Source organism: Montipora capricornis, chromosome 8, assembly GCF_036669925.1.
Source record: "Montipora capricornis isolate CH-2021 chromosome 8, ASM3666992v2, whole genome shotgun sequence".
In the NCBI taxonomy this organism is placed as follows: Eukaryota; Metazoa; Cnidaria; class Anthozoa; order Scleractinia; family Acroporidae; genus Montipora; species Montipora capricornis.
The window spans coordinates 44776237-44797021 of NC_090890.1; the positions used below are offsets into that span (position 1 = coordinate 44776237).

Sequence of the window (20785 nt, forward strand, 5' to 3'; positions counted from 1 at the left end):
TCGATTGGAGGCGATTTAATAATAATAGCACTTTTATTCATTCAGTGTGGCCCAGTGATTAGGGCGCTTGCCTTGAGGTCGGGATGTCCCGGGTTCAAGACTCACTCTGACCACTCGTTGAATTTGTCCCTGGTCGTTCCTGGTTCAACTTCCCAGCTCCACTTGTAAATAGCCAACTGGTTTGCCTCCGGCCAGTTGGGATTCTTAACAGTTGTTATTGTTGTTCTGTTTCGTCGTTTCGTTAACTGTGTTTCATTGGCGCTGAAAAGCCCCATTTTTTTTTAGGAGGCAATACGGCCCAGTGGTTAGAGTGGAGATCCCGGGTTCAAGACACGTTCTGACCACTGGTTGAATTTGTTCCTGGTAGTCCCTGGGCATTTGTTCCTGGTAGTACCCGGTTTAACTTCTCACCTGCACTTGTAAATAGCCAACCAGCTTGCCTCCCGCCAGTTAGGATTCTTAACAGTTGTTTTTGAATGTTCTGTTCTATCGTGATTGTGTTCATTGGCCCTGAAAGTCCCTATGGGGAGTGGTCAATAAGTATGTATGTATGTAATTATTATGTATGTAGTTAAAATAATGAAAGGGACCGATACCAGAGGCTATCCCTATCGAGGGTATCCGCCTGCGGCCGGATGTAATTGACTGAGAGTCGATTTTGATGAGGAAGGAAAACCGGAGTACCCGGAAAAAAACCCTCGGAGTCAGATTGAGATCGAATGAAACTCTGCCCACATACGAGATCGGGGCCGAGAGTTGAACCCAGGTCGCAGAGGTGGTAGGCACGGTTAATAACCATGAAGCCGTCCTGACTCCCTCCCTTAATAGGAAGCTTAAGCAAGTGTGTTTTTTAGACGCGGACGGCAACCGGAAGTGAGCTATTTTCCCTTTTAACATGTCTTCACACAACCACAATTATATTGTCAAGTATCTTTTCTCTATTAGAGATGATTAGTCTAAAAATCTGGGAGACACCACTGTCCTGGCAAGCGAAATGTTGCCTTCCCATTGCCGTCCGCGTCTCAAAAACACGCGTGCTTAAAGCTCCCTAATAATTACGCGTTGACTGCTGGTCAGTTCCCGTGGAGTTCTCTATGTCGTCGCACTTAGAATGAAATGGATCACCTGAAGGCTTCCTTTGGGGCAGTAGTGCGATATGATGCAAATGTTTGGCGAGTCGATACAAGCACCGATGAAGGGATTTAGGTTATCATGCCTCAAGTCGCGCATCTGCTTCAGTTCCATCAACACAGTCCTCGTCAGGTCGACGCTTTTCTTAGCTAACCGTTTTACTGCTACGAGATTTCCCTGCGGAACGAAACAACGAACATAAAATTAATACATCGCATTTTTATCTGGGACTTCTCTTTTGCTTTAGCGGTATTAGGATTCACAGAATCACTGGAAAAAGGTTTTACAAAGCTGGTCCTTCATCATATTTTCAAGATCTAGACCCGAAAAAACTGCATAATTGCCCGGCAAGTTTTAGGCCTCAAAACGGATTCGGTTGGGAAATATTAAGAGAAATAAGTTCCCCGGAATACGCCCAAAGAGTTTCTGAACTTTCAAGAAACGGGCCTCTGGGAACTGACGCCCAAAATAGTTTTGATACGATTTTTGGCGGTTTGGAGGTTCGCGAGCGGTTTTCATGGAAAGGTAATCTTACAAGAAAGCGGATTTTGTGTATACAGAGTAAACCGTTTCCTGCTTATTCTGTTCGTTCTCCCATTGGGGCCAGAATAAACAGAATGCTACTGGATTCATTCCGGAGACGAAATAGGTGAAAAAAGATAATAATAGTAAACTGAATATTTCGGGTATTCCAATTCTATGGTATAGTATCAAACAATGAGGTCTGGACTTTGCCAGTGTAGTTGCCCATGCAGCGATATAAATTTGCCAAATTTGAACATAAAACGTTCCTCTCTTAATAATAAGTAATTACTGATGAGGTAAAAGCACTAATTACAGTACCTTATACACTGCTATGACTGTGTACTTATAAAGCTCGTCTTCATCATCAAGTAGAGGGGCTAACATTTCAGGATCGGTCTCTCTTTGCTTCACAGAAATAAAACAACGAACTTTCATAAATACCACTCAGCCGAAGCGCAAAAATGTTATGCTATATTTTTTTTGTGGTTGCGTATCAATCATACGTCCATAACTCGTATATTTCTCACAGCTTTCTCCAGGATTCACTGGCAAACCTTGTCATAAAATGCAAGAAACTTTCGTTCCACCTAAAGATAGTGACTAACCCTTTGTCTTTTGTTTTTCTTTATTACAGAAAATAGTTACACGAGTTGTGAGTTAGTTGATGGTTAAACCGCGGTAAAGAAATAAATTTGTTAAGATAACAAGACAGTGTTCCGGCGAGAGGTTTCAGCTCAATAAAATCGCTCACCATAAATGTAAGTCGAAACTCAAGTACTGAAGTATGGATATGCCACTAATATCATGACTCATGATTTTGTGTTGAAAGGTCGACGAATACATCGGTGAAAAAATATTGAGGCGTGATGAATGGACGGGTGGGTGAGTGGATCCATGGATGGGTGCATCTCTTACCAAGTCACTTGCCATGGAATGGGCTCTTACAACGTTGCTTCCCAAAGAGGTCATAGAATTCCTTTTCTTTTCGTAGCAAATTTCGTTGTAGTCAACCTTCCACAACAAACTTTTCAATTCCCGTTCCAATCTGTACTGTCTGAAAAACACAAGAAAATCGATTCGAGGCCTTACAGGATGAAAGAGGAACTCTAACACTGTGACAAGCTGTTTGTAAGGTGTTCTATTAGAAGACTGCAGAAAAAAAGAACACATTGCTCTTTTTAGCACTGCAGTGTCCTAATTTCCCGGAAAGAAGAACGTGACCATTTTTTCTTTCATAAGGTAGCAGCGTGGCAGAGTGGTTAGGGCTTTACTTTGATTCTGACCACGAGCTAGAGTTGTTCTGGATAAGATTCAATTTCTCGGCTCCGCTTGCAATCCCACAAGTTCCAATCGAAAGGCGCCTTATAATGAGGGAACAGTCAACTAATTACTTTTTTCTCAAAACCAAAATAGCTTCAGTAGAAAATCGTTGTCCCAGTCCTCAAGATTAACCGATTTTCAAATTTCATTCAAGTTTAGGGCCTCCTCACATGTTCCCGGTTGACGGCACGCTGGCTCGGTTACGGCGGGACGAAATTGGTTTCTGTTTCCCATATGAAAAGTGGTGAATTCCGAGCTTCATCAAAGAAAGAACTCGGTAATGGTCGTTCCATCAAGAAAATGGATTGTATTATTTCCCTCCTGGTAACCGGACTGACTGGGTGTTCATATGGCAAAATTGCTTGCCCGCTTAGCGAGATATCGGTTGGAAAAACCGAGATCTCAGCAACTGAGCCAGCCCACCCTTTCATATGAACACATCAAAATATTTTCAAAGGATTTAGAGGTGAAGCGAGATTTCGGAAACCGGGCCAACCGGGGGAATATGAAGAGGCCCTGACACCCTCTTCCCCTCTTCTGTGAGGTTCTTCAGTGAGTTTCCCAGCGGAGATTGGTAAGCAAAACTGATCTCACTTATTTCCACGTGTTATATTTACATAATAACTGATAAATAACTGTCTCGCTAGTACAGCAAAGACACAGCTCAACAAAGTCGAACCAAAAGCATATTGTGGCGCTCCTGACAGCCGCTATACGGTCCATGACCTTGGAGTACAGCTTACAGTCAGTTGGAATCAGCTGTATGCTGTTTTCTTGCTTAGGGAGGAAAACCGAAACACCCGGAGAATAAACCACGGTGTAGAGTAGAGAACCAACACAAACACAACCCACTTATGACGTCGTGTCCGGGAATCGAACTTGCGCCACACTAGTGGGAGGCGAGTGCTCTCACCACTGCGCAGACCCTGCTTCCCTTACATGCAGATACGAGACTTGACTGACCTGTAGATGTTTAAGAGCAGTAGTAGAGACAAGAAGGCTAATGCTCCGGACACTCCAGCTATGATCTTGGTCTTTACGTCTAAACGATAATAAATAATGAAAGATCATTCTTTGATCATCTGTTTTCATCCAAATATAGGTTGTTCCGTCAAGGCTGGTTCACACGTGCGAAGCAAACGCAAGGTTAGCCCAAGGAAGTTCACACATCGAACGCCAACGCAAGCGTATTGAAATACGCAGGCGCAATTGAGTATCCAAAGATGGCGGACGAAGTCAACCCTAGAAGCACGGGTCGAGTATTTTTCACCTTGCGTTTGTGTTGCATCGGTTCACACGTAAAAAAAATTAAAACCAAGCAAAACTGTAAATGGAAAATTTCCATTTCTTGCATCGGTGCTTGTGCTTGCTTTTGCGTGTGCGTTTGCGTTTGCGCGTGCGTGTGCCGTGTGCGTTTGCGCTTTCGTTTGCGCTTGCGCTTGCGCTTGCACTTGCGCTTGCGCTTGCGCTTGCGTTTGCGTTTGCGTTTGCGTTTGCGCTTGCGCTTGCGTGTGCGTGTGCGTGTGCGTGTGCGTGTGCGTTTGCGCTTGCGCTTGCGCTTTCGTTTGCGTTTGCGTTTGCGCTTGCGCTTGCGTGTGCGTGTGCGTGTGCGTGTGCGTGTGCGTTTGCGCTTGCGCTTGCGCTTTCGTTTGCGCTCGCGCTTGCGTTTGCGCTTGCGCTTGCGCTTGCGTTTGCGTTTGCGTTTGCGTTTGCGTTTGCGCTTGCGCTCCGTGTGCGTGTGCGTGTGCGTGTGCGTGTGCGTGTGCGTGTGCGTTTGCGCTTGCGCTTGCGCTTTCGTTTGCGCTCGCGCTTGCGTTTGCGCTTGCGCTTGCGCTTGCGTTTGCGTTTGCGTTTGCGTTTGCGCTCGCGCTTGCGTTTGCGCTTGCGCTTGCGCTTGCGTTTGCGTTTGCGTTTGCGTTTGCGTTTGCGTTTGCGTTTGCGTTTGCGTTTGCGTTTGCGTTTGCGTCGCTCGTGTGAACCAGCCTTCACTTTTTTCTACTCAGTTAACTCCAGAATGGTTTTAAGACTAAAGCCGAGTAGCTTTTCTGTCTTGACAACCCGGCCAGCAAACACTGAGAATCAAGCATCTTTGGTTTTACGGACGATAATTATAACTATTTCATGATCGATGAGTCCTCAACAAACATCGTTACCGGGTGTTTTTCACTCAAACAAGACAAGGGAGGAAGAGGGAGAGGCCTGGGCTCGTAGCCTGCGTAGCAGGCGGTTTGGTGAATTTCCACCGGTAGTGAGTACACTCTCGAGTGATCGTTTGACTGTAAATGGCCACGCGAAAAGCAATTAAGCGAAGGGGGGAGGGGGCAGGGAGGAGGAGCGATAAACCGCCTGCAATCAACCCCACAACATTTTCGAAACCTCCCATTTCCAATCATGTGTGACGAGCACGGGTTTGCTGTCAACTACCAACCAGTCACAGTGCGCTTCGTGCAAACATTGGGCGGTAATATAATTAATTCCCTTGAGAAAAAAATATTTCAGTTTTTGTTCGATTCGTCGACAATGACATGTAGCCAACAATTTTTTGTGGAAGTTATTAGAATGTCATTTCACCACGTTGAGAAATGCCTTGTCCTCCGCATCTTCTGCCAATGCGGCAACTAGCTGGAGCTTCTCAATGGATACATCTGGTAGCCACCATAGAGGAGCTGCCGTGAGCCCTCATCCTTCAGCTTCTTACCGTATTTACTCGAATAAGCGCCGCGGCGCTTAACTAATTTTTCGCGCCACAAGTGCGGCGCTTATTCGAGGGCGGCGCTCATTTAAACATTGTACCAGACAAATTTACTTTTTCTATATTTTTATTCAACGGTACACTTTCTATCTGTTAATTTTCCTATGGACTGATACTAAACTGATAGTAAATCTAGAATTCGAGGGCGGCGCTTATTAACTTTTTTGTCCCAGATGCGACGCTTATTCGAGTAAATACGATAATCTGATCACCGATGATACTTCTCAAAGGTGTGATTACTAATGTAGAACACATTTCGCCGGTTACCGGACAAAGCTGAAAAATGAAAATTTTGCCAAATCCCTTGGGCAGGACCGCCAAAATATCACATCCGCTTAGTAGTGATTTTACGTCTTTCTGCTCCTACTTGAAAACACCAGAAAATCCAAGCTACCGTAAGGAAGTTCCAAATTTTTTAAAAACAGGTTGTCGGCTCTTTCCGCTCTGTGTTTGTCTTTACAATTTTATGATGGGAGCAGTAAATTTTGACTTTATCAGTTAATCAGGAACGATAATTTCTCCGTCCCTGGACGAACGAAGATATCGAAAATGTTGAGGGGTTGATTGTAAAATATCCTCACAGCACACGTATCACCCCGTCACGGAGAACTAAGTTATGGAAAGATGCCGCGACTGTTAGGGCAAAAGGCGTGCCGAACATCGTGCAAAAGCGGTGCCAACCGCCACCAGGGAAGGTGGGGGGGGGGGGGGGGGGGGGGTTACTTAAACGCCACTTTCACCGAACTACGTAGAACTGGCCAGGGAGCAGCTAAAACCGTGCTATTTGAAGCGAGGGCCGCAAGGCATCATGCCCGGCAGCACGCAGGCCCAGCAGGACGGAATTTAACTGAGTTAAACCTTCCCGTACCACGGGTCAATTATGTATGCAGTGAGAACAGCAGGCGGTTTCACACTCCTTCTCCTCGGCCCCTCCCCCCTCGCGTTCTCGTTTGACTTGAGTCTAGGTTTTCGCGCGGCCATATTCAAAACGATCACTTCAAAAGTCAAGCCCGGTGGAAAAAAGCATCTAAAATTCGCCAATCCGCTTGCCACGCAGTCTACCTGGGTTCGATGTTGAGCCTTACCTCCTCCCGTCGGTTTTGGGCAACGCTCTCCATGGAAACCACAGACAGGGGAGTCCTCGGGGGGACCTGATCGTCCCCCAGGCCACTTAACAGTCACGTTTGATCGGAGAATAAAGACTTGCTTTCCTTTCTTGGTTCCGTTAGAGAATTCGATTTGAAAATCTCCCACGGGAATCATTGCGTTGTCTTTTCCTGTAATGGAAATGAAACACTTACAATGACATATTTATAAGTCTTAAAGTACCTATCACCCCTAACCAGTCTGTTTTTTTCTGACAAGTAGACATCGTAAACAAGCAATAACAAAGGAAAAAAACGGGATTGGAAGGAATCTGCGATTTTGAAGAACACTAAAAATCAAGGTTTCCGAAGTTAAAACCGCTCACAAAGAAGACTGGCACTAGCGGCAGTCGTGACGTCAACCCTGTATCTCCACAACACACGAAAGACAGAACTATATGCGATTCAATGTGAAACTTTACAATTCTGGCTGACAAAATGTCTGAAAGTCAATGTGAACTATTGGAACTACTGGCTTGTTCGTTTTGGGATGAACCCAGGATTATGCGACGCTGGAAGTCCTCCTTAGTGACGTGTCTCGCGGGGAATAGAGAAATGTTTTCAGTTGGCTCCCATTTTGCTCTCCTTTGCTGAATAAACTCCACCAGACACACACCTTCCTGGCACAATTTCTGGCTCGGTTTATGAGAATAGAAGTCAGTGACTGTGAAAAAGTTAGTTCAGCAGTACGGAGTAAACAACTATTGTGTTTTGCGCACAGTCAGGGCCAAAAAAGAGAACAAAAACATACAACAAAGAAATTTGTCGGGTTTCATAACCATTCCCCTCAATTAACTATGGCTGAAGTCACAAGCTAGTTAGTTCCCAGGCTTTCATTCGCTCCTTTTTAAATTCATTATGGCGAAATAAAAAGGATTTTGCCCGCTTAGAAAAATAAATCTAAGATGACAACAAGAGTTATTTCTTCACGGGACGTCTTTGGTGGACATATATTATCAGAATTCATTATCACTGGCTAAGGGTGATAGGCACTTTAAAGGGTAGGCATATTAATTCATCTTTAGACTGAGGATTAAGTAATCAGAAACCGCTAAACACATTTCTGACCCGATGTACAAGCTGCACAAAACTTTTCCTTACCTATGGACTGCATGTCCAATAGTGTCATGTTAAACTCCGCGTCTCCATTCGTGTCAAAGTGAATTTTGTACCCAAGAATGCCTTAAATAAAATATAAGTAGGCCATTTTGAGTAATCACATTCTACGGCCTGCAGTGAAGGGTGAGCACCATTACCTGGCTAGTAATTTTCCATTTCCTGATCAATTTCCTTTGCAAAAACTATGTAAAAAAGCTTGAGACATATTACCTATGGGAAAAGGTATGTAGGGGGAATGAGTTCTCTCCCCCCCTCCCCCCCCCCCCCCTTATTTTCTCTTGCATTCACCTTATACTTTCGCCATGTAAAAGGAACTGAGTGTTTCTCGGTGAGGTATAAAATATCCACGACTCCCGAAACCATATTTCCAAGTCGGATTGAAACTGTATACTTCTTCTATCATCTTGATATTCCTCAGTAAAACCAAATTACATTCTCTCATTTTGTTACCCTGCGTTCAATTCTCGAGACCTTTCATTAATGCAGGTCTTTTTCTGTGGGAAAAAAATTAACATTTTCCCATTTCCCATTTCCCATAAAACCATGAAAATAGAAAGCACTGTCACTTACTGTCGTATTGTATGTCTTGCATTTTTTTAGCTATGTTTTGCCCTGTAGTTGGTTGTTTCATTGCCAGGGTTTTGTTTAGAGCAAGAGCATATTGGTACACGGCATCATAAAGATAAGCTCCATATATAGGTACCTAAACAAAGGCAACAACCAACAAATAAAACACAAACAATCACAATTATTTTCCGGCTTATTGCCCAAAGAACAACTTAATAAATTAGTCTAGAATGGTCTCGTGTGAAAAGGAAAGTAACATCATGATTGTTTTTCGTTTTGCATTTCAATGCGTATTGATTGGTTTAAAAATAGAGCGCCCCATTCTCAACCAATCAGATTGTGACTTGCTTGTGGGCGTTTTCCCGCGGATGGCAATGGTTCTCTCAGTGTTATGACTGGCTTGTTTGACAGTTCGCGTCTGCTGTGATTGGCTTGGTAAATAGCTATAGCTTTACTAATATATTTACTTTTTTATGTGTTACATTTGAAACTTCAGATAAAGCCTTTCTAGCGCTCTCATCGGCTCCCTAAATCTTAGTTACTAGCTCGTCTAAAGTATGATCGCGCTAAGTACGACGAAGAAAGTGCGGATTGTTTGCTGGCCAAGATGACAATGACCTATACTTAATTCAACTACCCCAATATATGCATGGTGCCTGTGGGATAATACCCAGGGGATGTTGGTTTTTGTGCCGTCTGAATATTTATTTCTTAACTAATTCGCAAGCTCATTCGATTCGCCAGAAATATCATTCAAGTATGCCAACGCTTAGAATCTATTTAAATTAAATACAGCAATCATTACATCCGCGCTTGTTAGATATGGGAATGGTAGTTGCCAACTCGTCTTTGTGCACCTGGCCAGAGCTGGCCATTTACCATTTCATATCAAAAGTGCGCTTACAGAGTAATTGTTAAATAGGTATTTTCACATATTGGGCAAGTGTCTAACCTCCAACAAAATTCAAATATTACCTTGGTTTCGTTAGCAAGAAAACTTCCACTTCCCCACAAAAATCCTGTATACACCTCGCTGAAAAATGGCGCCTCTTTTGATCGCCGCTTTACCTCTGCAGTAAATTTTGCGTAGCTCTCTGATTCTGGGCTTTTGATGGCCAAAACAAAAACAGCTTCAAATGCTTCCATCACATGATGATAGCGGTTGAGAGTCTCTTTGTAACTGCTGAAGAACCATTTGAAAGGTTGTTTTCTGTAAAGTGTTACTTGAGTTTGGTCAAGTTCAAAAATGATGAAGGCGTAATCCCCGTTTATCATTCCTTCGTCATAAGCGTGCAGCATTCCTTCTCGGGCAATATAGAAGTCCGATACAAACACTACAACTAGTAAGGAAGAGTACAAGAGAAAGGACGAGCTCAGCAATACTGTCAATACGGTCATAACAGTGCCTCCCATTCTCAGGTGTAATAAGAAAGCTTGCCTTAAGATCGCCTATTCTGACGAACGCATGAATTAAGATATTATGTAAAGTGTTTTTCCTTCTGGATTCCCATAAATTCACTACTTGCAAAATCCCATAGTACACCTCTATTACCCCCCAAGACTTTTGAATAACCATTGTTTGCACTTTCTCCTGAGAAGTCGAAAACAATGCCTACGCGGTTTTTTGTTTTTTGTTTGTTTTGTTGTTTTTTTTTTTTTGGGAGGGGGGGGGGGTAAAAGAGGTGTATTATGGGATTTGTGCAAGTAGTGAACAAGATTTTGCTGTAACAGGGGCATCGTGAAGAGATAACACAAAGGAAAATGTGGTCCAAACGTAACTGCAAACTTTGTTCTGTTAGTCTGAAATAGTCGACTAACTTACTTACTTTCTCTTCCGTTACATAAAGACTTAAAAATTGTTGGATTGAGTTTTCTTATGAAGTTTTCGGAGACCGATAACGGCGACGACATATATATAAACTTAGGAATAATGAGCGGTTTTACATTCAACGCTTTTCCATAGACAGATAATCCTCTGGACGACTAAATATTGACCATTTTCCTAAAACATTTCCTTACTTGGGGAAGAGTTTTGGGTACAGGAGTGATGTTGAAGTTGGAAAAGAATGGCGTGCATCCACATGTATAACTTCTAGAGCACTAATTGGGGACACGGTAAAATGAAATCAAGTCAAACGTTGGTTTTGGAGGAGAGAGGAATTGAAACCGGAGTACCCAGAGAAAACCTCTCGGCGCAGAGTTGAGAACCAATAAACTCAACCCAAATGACGCCGGATCTGGGGCCCGTTTCTCGAAAGTCCCGAAACTTTGCGGGCCATTTGCGGATGTCACAATTCCCTTTGTATCTCAAGAACGGAGAGGATTTAAATTGTCAAACTTCACAGTTATTTTTCTTTTGTTTCCTTGAAAACACGTTTAAAGATCGGCTTTCCAAAACAAGCGGTCAGCAGTTTCACAAATGGCTTTTTGGGCCCGAAAAGTTTTCGGGACTTTCGAGAAACGGGCCCCTGGGAATCGAACCCGGGCCACATAGGTGGGAGGAGAGTGCTCTCACCACTGCGCCATCCCTGCACCCCAAGATTAAAAAATATCTGGATAAGTGTGGACGAATTACGTTTATTTCTGGACATAACAGCAAACGTGAATTTCTAGAACCGCATAAATTACTCTCGACGACGTTCCTGATATTTTAGAACTTTTTGGGAGCTGAATCAAATGATGAATAATTACTTTGTATGTAACCCTCATACTTAACTAAATGCACAAAGTCCTTTTAATTTCAGTACACTTACTCCGGGCCTCCTCTTTGATTTTTCTCATAATTCCTCTATAGTTATCTGTGTGGTTTTTAGGCCTGTAATGCGCCGATGGATGCGTCAATAGTTCCAGAGCGACAGTTATTCCTTTGGCTCTCAACCGCTTCGCCATATTGTTTTTTATCTCGATCCATTTGGTGACGTTTTCGTAGATGATTGCCACTCTTTTCCAGTGGTAATGGTTGAGGAGAGACAGCAAACTTGGGGTGAGCTTAGTGTCGATGGCAAAGGTGCGGATAAACGTGGGATACAACTCTTTAAACGAGACTTCTGGGTTGCTGCACATCTGTTGAAAGTAAAAATGGATGTGTAATGATTCATGTCGTTGGGAAACCGCTTTCTTTTAGATTTGCGTTTTAGCGAATTCGTTCTGAATATTTTGCAAGTTGTCCTTACCCAGATATCCTATGGAGTTTACGATATACTTTGTCCGAGTAAAGGTGGTACTCACTTCAGACTTGTTTTCTTTTGCGCCAGTGCGCGATCATTTTGAGGTTGTACGGGAGACTGGTTCGAATCAGTTTTGTTTGACTCGTTGAATCAAAATAGCGTCTTTACGTAGCTTTCAACCTGATACTGAGCGGGAAGGGCAATTTACGAAACAGGGGATGCTTGAGTGAATGCCAAGTAGCAATTTAATATCATAGAAGCCGTGTCACTTCAATGATTGAAGTAATTTATTTGCGATCGGGTTCGGCAATCAAACAATCAACTAAAAAGCTTGCCAGTCAAAACAATTAAACTATCGGTAAGTGAACCCTTGTTCAATAGATCACCATTGAACCAGCTCTTGAATCTTTATTGTGTTCACGATAACTGTTAACATTTGCGTCCATGACTGGTGTCTAGGTTTGGTACAAAGGAAGTTTCATTTGCGTCTCTTTGGGCCTGTTTACATGGAGGTGGGGTAACCCTCTTGTCCATATAAACTCCAATTTTTTCAATCTCGCATTTACATCATAGGTGCATGAGGTAACCCGCCGAGGCGGGGTTGCCCAGTCTACCACACTGGGTAACCCGCCCAGCCGGCGTCGACCCATGTCACAATATAATGCCTTTGGCAGAGGCGTTGAAGCATTAAAAGCGCTAAAAAGAAGCCACAGCACTGAAAAGTTGAAGCAAGAGAAGCTAGTAAAGTAAAAGAGCATTAACCGCAAAAATACGTCTTTCACCTGCCATTTTTCCTGTTTACGTACTTAATGACCACTCAGTAGCCTCAAGGAAGGTCACCTGGGACCCCGGGGTGGTAAGATTGCATTTAAACGCGAGATATTTTTCGAAGACCAAGCAGAGAAGTGTCCGACCGCTTAAAGAAATGATGCCTTGTTATACACAACTTATTAACCTCATTTGCTCGGGGCCGTATTGAGGAATATTGGCCCTCGGTCGCCTTTGTACGGACCTCGCTGTGCTCCATCCGTACTCCCACGACCTCGAGCCAATATTCCCCAATACGGCCCTCGAGCTCGGTTAGTAAGAGGTTAGTAATCCTGACGGAAAATATGAAGGAAATTTTTGCAAAAAAAAATAATGTAAAAACACAAACAGCGGTGATAAACATTGTATTCCAACGCATTTTTATAAAACTTGACGAGCGTTGACTAGCATACGAAACTATTGTAAGCGCGTTTTTTCACAGACAGTAGAGTTGAGTAAATGGCTGCGAGCGGAGATAGTTCTTGCTTGTTACTTTCACTTTCGCCATAAAAAAAATCGGGAAAAGCATATGTTTGAGACGGAAAAGTACATCTGCGTCATGACCCATAATGCTTTTCCAACCATTACCCATCCATGTAGTGCTTTTCCAACCATGGTCTATGTACATCAATAATGGCTACTTATTGACAGGGCGAGCAAAAAAAGAACAACTTTAACTGATCGTCACCTGAGATAGGGTATTATAAATAATTTACTCTATGCCTGAAATGCGGTAGGTTTAAAATGGTGTCTCATAGCAACGCGTTAGAAATAAAAACTTCAGCAAGTAATCTATTGGGCGCTTTTGTTCAACCTCGGGCTGATAAGCTGCTCCTTTACCTTTTCATTGAAAAAGTAAACATTATTAGAAATCAGTAAAATTTCACAGCTGAAATTGAACACAATGCAGTAATATTGGGATTAATAAGAGGAGTTTATGCTTATGGCCGGTTCATCGTCGCACGGAATTGAACGCAACGTGATATATAAATAAATTGAGAGTTTGTGATACAAAGAACGCGAGTCATTTTTAGTTTTCGAATCTAACGACGAAATTAAATGACTTCTTAACCCTTTCCTTCATTTGAATGGTTTTTTTTTTTTTTTTTTTTTTTTACTTTCAGATTTTTTTAAAGATTTTCCTCGAAGCAGCTATCAAACGCCTTTTAAAAGATGCCCAATTTGAAGACTGTACAACAGCCACTGACAAGATCACTCAAGTTACTTACATAAGATATCATGGTTTTGTTAAAGGAGGCTGCCATTCTCGCAGATGTGTTGCAGCTACAACCTGGTCCGATAAATGCTGACACACCTTCGTTGAGTTGGTAGACAAATGACTGGAGTGTCTTGAATTCTTCGCAGTCTGTGTTATTCCAAATGAAGCTGACATTTTGACCAGGTAACAAATCGGGTTGATCGTTTATGGCGTCCACCGCGATGCTCATGGCGGATGAATAGAATTCCCCTCTGTGATAATGGTTTCCAAGTCGATTTGTTTTTTTGAACGGAATTAAAAGTCCGAGCTTTACTTCTGCGCTGCTTGGCAAAGGAGGATGGGCAAGAAGTACCATAAACATTAACGACGCCAATGTTGTGAAAGCCATTTGAATTTGACAATTTGCCTTAATCTCAGACAATCATATTAAGGTGTTGTTAAGGTGACAAGTTATAGTGACTATGATGGAACACTGTCTCAACCGATCGATCCGAGGTGAAGTAAGGCCGCTGTTTAACGGCCGCCGAACGTCGAACACATAAGCAAAACAATGAGCTGGGTTTTTCCACTTCTTGAAACCGTCTGCTTTCTGCTTAAGCCAATCGGATTCCACGAAATCTTCACGCTTTGACCTAAAACGAAAAGAAATTAATGAAATGAAATTCAAATTAAAGCACTTTGGTAAAAACTCAAAATGGAAATTAAACCATGGATCAGATCAAATATTCCGACCTGTAGAAAGTATGTTAATTATGTTAACGTGTTTAGAAAGCGTTGAGCTGTCGCCTTCCGACTGTTTTTTGTATTTTTAATAGATCATGTAAAACATCATTACTATGCCAGGGTGACAATTTAATTCCATAGAAACAGACGTCAAGAGTAAAAAGAAGGAGGTTATTTTTTTGACCGCGCTTCCCGTTTGATAATTCCTTTTAAAAACTGGAAAGATAAAAGGCACTAGAGAATATCGGCTTATCTGCAATGATTGGTTGATTTATTTTCCATAAACGACTTGAAGCAGATGGCAAGGGAGTGATATCAATCAGCGATCGCTTAGACTCCTTGAGAGGGACCAAACTAACCTATTCAAAAATTCAATGATTTCTGAGTGTTCCGCCATCAAAACTCGATAGAAGGTGCAAGTTTGGCACTAGGCATCCAATAGTTTGCCTTTGATAGTTCGCGTTGATGATTTTATGATCGTAATGTTACCACGCAGACTGATTGATTTAAAAGTGCTTTGTTCAAGCAGGGGCGGATCTAGGATAATTAATAACCGGTTTCCAAAACAACGAAAAAGTTACTAAGAGGTTCGGGGGAATACTGCGGCGGGAATTTTTTGGATTTTAACCCTCCAAATTCCCCTTTCCCGTGTTTCTGACCGATTTCAGTAAAACGATGGAAACCAGTATGAAGCGGCGAGTTTATGGGCTCTTTTTCAAAAAATAACGGAGGTCCGGTATGCTGAGAGCTTGGCATGCAAGTAAACGCAATTTGAATTGATTTTTACGTTACTCAAAATGAATCCTGGTCATTAAGCGGACCACATGCTGCTAAATGTTGAAAGCAATTCACATAAAAGGGTTAAATGATTTCTACAGAAGGACAAAACAACAGCACTGTTTACGGAAAACTGCGATAAATTTCATCCGGTGCATTGGTTACGCCTAGAGACATTCTAGCAATGATTTTAGAACACATTTCATACATTCAAGTTGTGGAATAAAGACGAAATGAAAGTTAGATAAAATGAACGAAATTATATATGAAATGAATCATATACTGAACTACGGATAGGAAATCAAGTAAAGCGATGATCCTCGCGGTTATGGAAGCAATTTTAGCAATTGCGTGGAGAAGCCTGAAAAACGTCGGGATTTCAACTGGGTCTGAACCCGTGACCTCGCGATACTGGTGCGACGCTCTAACGAACTGAGCTATGAAGCCACTGACGGGTTTAATCCCGTTGAAGTCGTGAATTTTTCAGGCTTCTCTACGCTATTGCTAAAATTGCGCCCATAACTGCGAGGATAATGGCTTTACTTGAAAGTTAGATAACTCAGTGAGCAACTTACGAAATTGCAAGCAAGCCTGAGAAAAAACCAGGCGTTAAAACGTTCACTGATTTAATGCTAGAAGCAATGTTTCCAAGAGGCCTTCCTTAATCACTTAGCCCTCTTCATCGAACAATATTGAGTTGTAAAAGAGCTTGCCTCAAACGCAGCTCAGTTTTTGCTGACCAAAGGGGTCAATGACTACCACTCACAGGAAACTTGCATTTAGGTTTTCTTTGTGTCACACAGTATATTTTTACTTCGATTCGAATCCGATCATTCTTGCTTTTTAAACAATAGTAATTGATTTAGTGCTTTTAAATTATGATGATCATAATTTTTATCAGCTATTACCAAAAAAGCTGGCGTCCCTGAGCCACAACAAATACACGAAATTTAAAAATTTAAGGACATGCTTGTGTACAGTCAATGCAATCGGCATGCACATCGTAAATATACTGTATTAAGATAAGTGCTTGGTGTCAATCCGTCGAGGTTTATTTCAAACAAGACACAGTGTAGGGTAGACGTTCACGTGGGATGCACTTATCAAAGCAAACAACAGGCTTCGGCTGTAAGTAAAAATTCTACAATCTGTGAAAAAATTCCTTGGAACAGTGCACGAATATACAGATCTCAATCTTTCGCGGCTCGATCTGCCTCACAACGTTGTTTGCAAGTGAGTTTCTGCGTCGATTTGGCAAAACAACATTGTGGGAGGAAAGTTATTTTGTTTCAAGTATTTCTTATAACTTGATAGAAACGATTCACATCGCCATCCCGCATACGCACATCCTATATTGTGCTTTGTTGAAAGCTTTTTCCTTGGCCAGCTTCCACGTTATTTCTGCTGCTGTCGCTGTGTTTGATGTGATCGATTCAATATGCGGATAATTAACAACCTTGCCCTGTACGTAGCAAAATGCAAAAGATTTTTTATGGTAAAAATAAAAAGCTAATTTTCGTTCGCCGCATGAATGACATTCCCCAACTCAGTTTTAATCAAGTTGTTGTCTAGGCATCCTCTAACAAATACGAGTACAGGTCCTTAGTACAAAACGAATTGAAAAACACGAGCAGCAAACCGTATTTCGTCCTCTGCAAGTATTGAATTTCTTTACGTGGGATACCCGCCTGCAGGGCAGCCTTTTCCTCGTATCCACAAACTGTAACGTTTGTTATCACTGGATAGTTTCTGTAGGGTCTGGAAAGTGTAACTTTATAGAAAATATAACGGCAAATTTTAGAGGCCTTATGTGCATACTAAGTCATCCACATGTCATAAGCATTCTTACCAATACTCTGTTCTTTTATTTATCTTGATATTTGATTGGTTGATGGAAAGTATCCAGATTTTTCTCAAATTGGACGGTTTGTTCAAAGCTGAAGTAAACGTTCCAGCAAAAACTATCCAATTTATTTTAATTTTGGACAGCTGGCAAACGTTAATAAAAAAATATTTCGGAGAGCCAGACCTTTTTCGCGGACTTTTCGACTTTTTTTTACCATTTCCGATATAGCTGAAACAAAAGTCATTGTTCTTGCCGAGACAGAGGCTGGTGGTCTCTTTATTATGGTCGCTTTTTTAAATGGTACGTGGTGTAACAGTAACCTCAATGCATGCATGTTTGTCTTCACAAGAATTCAGTGTTCTCAGCAGGCCGCGCAATGCGGGATTCGGGAGGCGCCTTAAAAGCCATGCAATTGAGCCAGCGTGGACGCACAAGGATACAAGCGAGACAGACTTTTAGAAGCAAGTGAGCAGTTTTTAAATGGTTTCACGAATTCTCCAGCCGTTTGCTTCTTCATCTGAATGAAAACAGTTCATTGACTTTTGACTTCGTCAGTCGCACGAGCGTTGGGCAGCTTCCAAATCTTGGCCACCATATTGGATCGGGTAGATTCTTTGTGTAACAGATAATTTAGAGTGCGGGCTCATGTTATTCGTCGCGGCACGGAGAAAATTAGATTCTTTCTTTCGCCCTAAAGTACCAAGGATTTAAGAAAGTGTAGAAAAATCATCGAAACGCTCGCTGCTGAAGAGGACAATGAAGACGACAACGAAGCAAGCAAGATCAAAAAGCTATTTTATTGAAGAAAGACCGTGCTTTTCAGAGTGAATTGCGATCGAAATACACATTGCTTGCCTGTGATTCCGACAAAAAGATCTGTCCCGAGGCAAACAAATAAAATGCATTTACAATATTGCCAACTGGACCACCATTGCAAGAGTTCCAATTTGAAATGGACAGAGAAATCACGAAGAATGTTTTCCACCTTAGTCATGGAGCGCAAAGTAACTTTGTCCCACTTCAATTCCTGCAGGGCCCCTTTTTTTTCAGGAAAGGTGGGCCTGGGACTCCCTAAGACAAAATTCTGTTGAGAACACTGCAAGATATTTTTCGATCCATGTCCGCGGTCCCCAAAGTGTATTGACACATTCGAAACGTCCATTCTGTGCGATACAGCCCATAATAAGGGAGCTCAGTGAACGAGAATCGAGATCAGACGAAAAAAAGAAAAAGCAACTTAGTTGCCAGAAAACTACTTCCTCAACTGAGGAGCTGAAAGGTTTAACACTCCATAAATACCGACTATAATATACATAGCTATTTCTGGTGGAAGGAACTTTAAAACTCTCCACCGGACTGGATTTGTACACAATCTCTTGGTTTTCGTCGCTGATTGATTTCGCATCAACATTTCAAATAAATAAGTCTGTGAACATCTTGAGCGGCTGTTGATAACGAAAGTTTTGAGTCCAGAAAATAACATGATACATTAAGTATTGAGTGATTGATCACACTTGAGTCACGGCTTGAAGGTAAAATAAATTTTTGCGCAAGAAAAGATTTTATCTCGTTGGAGCTTTCTTTTAACCCACGGCAGTTTATGCCGGGCCACGTAAAGAAAGCTTACGACTCGCGGAGACGCAAATCAAATGAAAAGCTTAAAACCAAGGGACCAGATGTACACGAACTTATCAATTTCCATGGTACTTAATCATTCAAGTGCTCTAACACAATAGGCACAAGCTACTTGAGTTCTTGATATAAGTCAAAAACGTCGTTGTCATATGAAAAGTACCAAACCACCTTTCTAAATTTGGATATGTACTAGAGAAAAAATAGAACGTAGCATTTTATAATGAATCAAAGTTATTTATTTACCACTGGTGAACGAAAAAGGAGAATGATCAGGTATCATGCAAGATCGCTCAACACAGGTTGAGCTACATCACGAAAACTGCACGTGTAAGTTCTTGAAGAAAAAAAAAGAAACAAATTGAGATGAAATTCCAGTGAAATGGCCAAACAGGGACATAAATTTGCTACCGTGAGGCATGGAGAAAACGGTAAAACTGAAGAAATGAACCCAAAAAGTATTCTAATTTATCAGGAAACTACTGCTGGTAAGTCTTGAGGGCAAAAAGAAGTAAAAGAGGCAAGACTAAAATAAATGTGTAAAATTTCGTGCTGACACCAACCAAATTCGTTAAACACAAAACTGGCACTTGAGATAAATGGATTTGGAGTTCTTAAACTTATCCGATTCCAGCAAACATTGTCATAAAATGTTAACCAGGCGAAAAATGTCGATCATCGTCTAGCAAATTTCGTGATCAACGCTAGAAATGGCATTTGTGCGTGAGTTCATTACGAATATTAAATGTGTCTGTCATAGTTTGGTCCTTTTAAGAGCACCAGATGAGGTCAAGTAACATCGTTTGTTTTTTTTCTCCTAAAATGAATTTCAACAATAGCGGCACGTAGTGGTTGTTATTGAAAAGCGCGATGTATTCGTTTTAATTCTAAAGGCTAGAAATTTAAATTTCTTTTTCATTTATCGCACATTTCTGCAAACTGAGTTCAAAGTAACTAGTTCAGTCTGGCAATTCGATGTTCTTTCTCAGTGTCTTCAAGTTTTAGTGACCTTCAGAATATCGTTTTACCACGGAGTTTGTCATGTAGAGCCTTAATAAGTTATACTACCGTTTTCACTCTAAAGTCAAGCATCTGCATTCGATAAAGTTTGAAGACTTGTTTGCTACATTTTTGTTATAATTACTGCACCACTAGAGCTGTCTAATGGTGTGAAAGTGAAGAACTGCAAGTATTGAACGACAAATTAAAGACAAATTCCTTTTGTCAAGGTTCAAGGAGACCGGCAAAACAACAAACATGGACTGATAATCGGAAGGGTTCAGTATGCCAGCGCTTTTCGCTTCAAGATTTACAAAAGCAAATGTAAAATGTTCCGCTCCAGAAAATACCTCAACATTTGTACTTCAGGATTTGTGACCTCTAAAGTGTTATGAAAAACAGGCTCACCACTCAAGCTTAAACCTTGTCAAATACAGTTCGAAGGATAACATAAACATTTGGGCGCACTTATAATTAACGCATATGCTTCGTAAGTGTAGGAAATTCGCCGGAGGTTTTTCTGATTTTGTTACCTGAGATGCATCAAATATCCGCCGCAATGAACTGAATCGTTGTCGAGTAAATGTCCAGATTTGTGCTCCGAGAAATCATGTCTGCTTGAGGTTGACTCAGTCTGTGCTTAAGTGCCAAGCAACTCAAGCGCAGATAAATATCAAGGAACAAGAAAACCAGTCATGAAATATGCCTCGGGCATCCTTGACGTCATTTCGGAATGCAAAAATCTGCACTGTTTATCGTGTTTCAGCGTTTTATCTATTTTCGATCAATTTGCCATTATTTAGCGTGCCTCTTTATCCGATTTGATTTCAGATGTCTCTGTTTAGGAGATAATTTTGCTCGTAACAATAAGAGAAGTCTCAAGAATTGTTCCATTCTGTATCAAACACATTGAACAAGTGTCCTTGAATAAATCCACGAAAACTTTCCTTTTTACAGCAAGTTCTCATTCAAGCCGGTTCTACGTTACTTTCATATTTCATACGGATTATCCTTTGTTGATTATTACAGCTCGTCGAAGATTGAAAGAGTTTTCCA

At 41.6% G+C, this 20785-nt stretch overlaps 1 protein-coding gene across 1 annotated transcript in view; it reads right to left on the reverse strand.

The window, feature by feature from the left end:
- Positions 1–20400, reverse strand: part of LOC138060158 (atrial natriuretic peptide receptor 1-like) — a 35795-nt gene extending 15395 nt beyond the window's left edge. Inside the window, 11 exon segments of the mRNA XM_068905879.1 lie at positions 1126–1308; positions 1975–2061; positions 2572–2710; positions 3940–4018; positions 6814–7005; positions 7975–8055; positions 8563–8695; positions 9535–9899; positions 11313–11622; positions 13763–14384; positions 20263–20400. Coding sequence (XP_068761980.1) covers positions 1126–1308; positions 1975–2061; positions 2572–2710; positions 3940–4018; positions 6814–7005; positions 7975–8055; positions 8563–8695; positions 9535–9899; positions 11313–11622; positions 13763–14140 — 1947 coding nt within the window. The 5' untranslated portion in view covers positions 14141–14384; positions 20263–20400.
- Between the last annotated feature and the right edge of the window lie 385 nt (positions 20401–20785).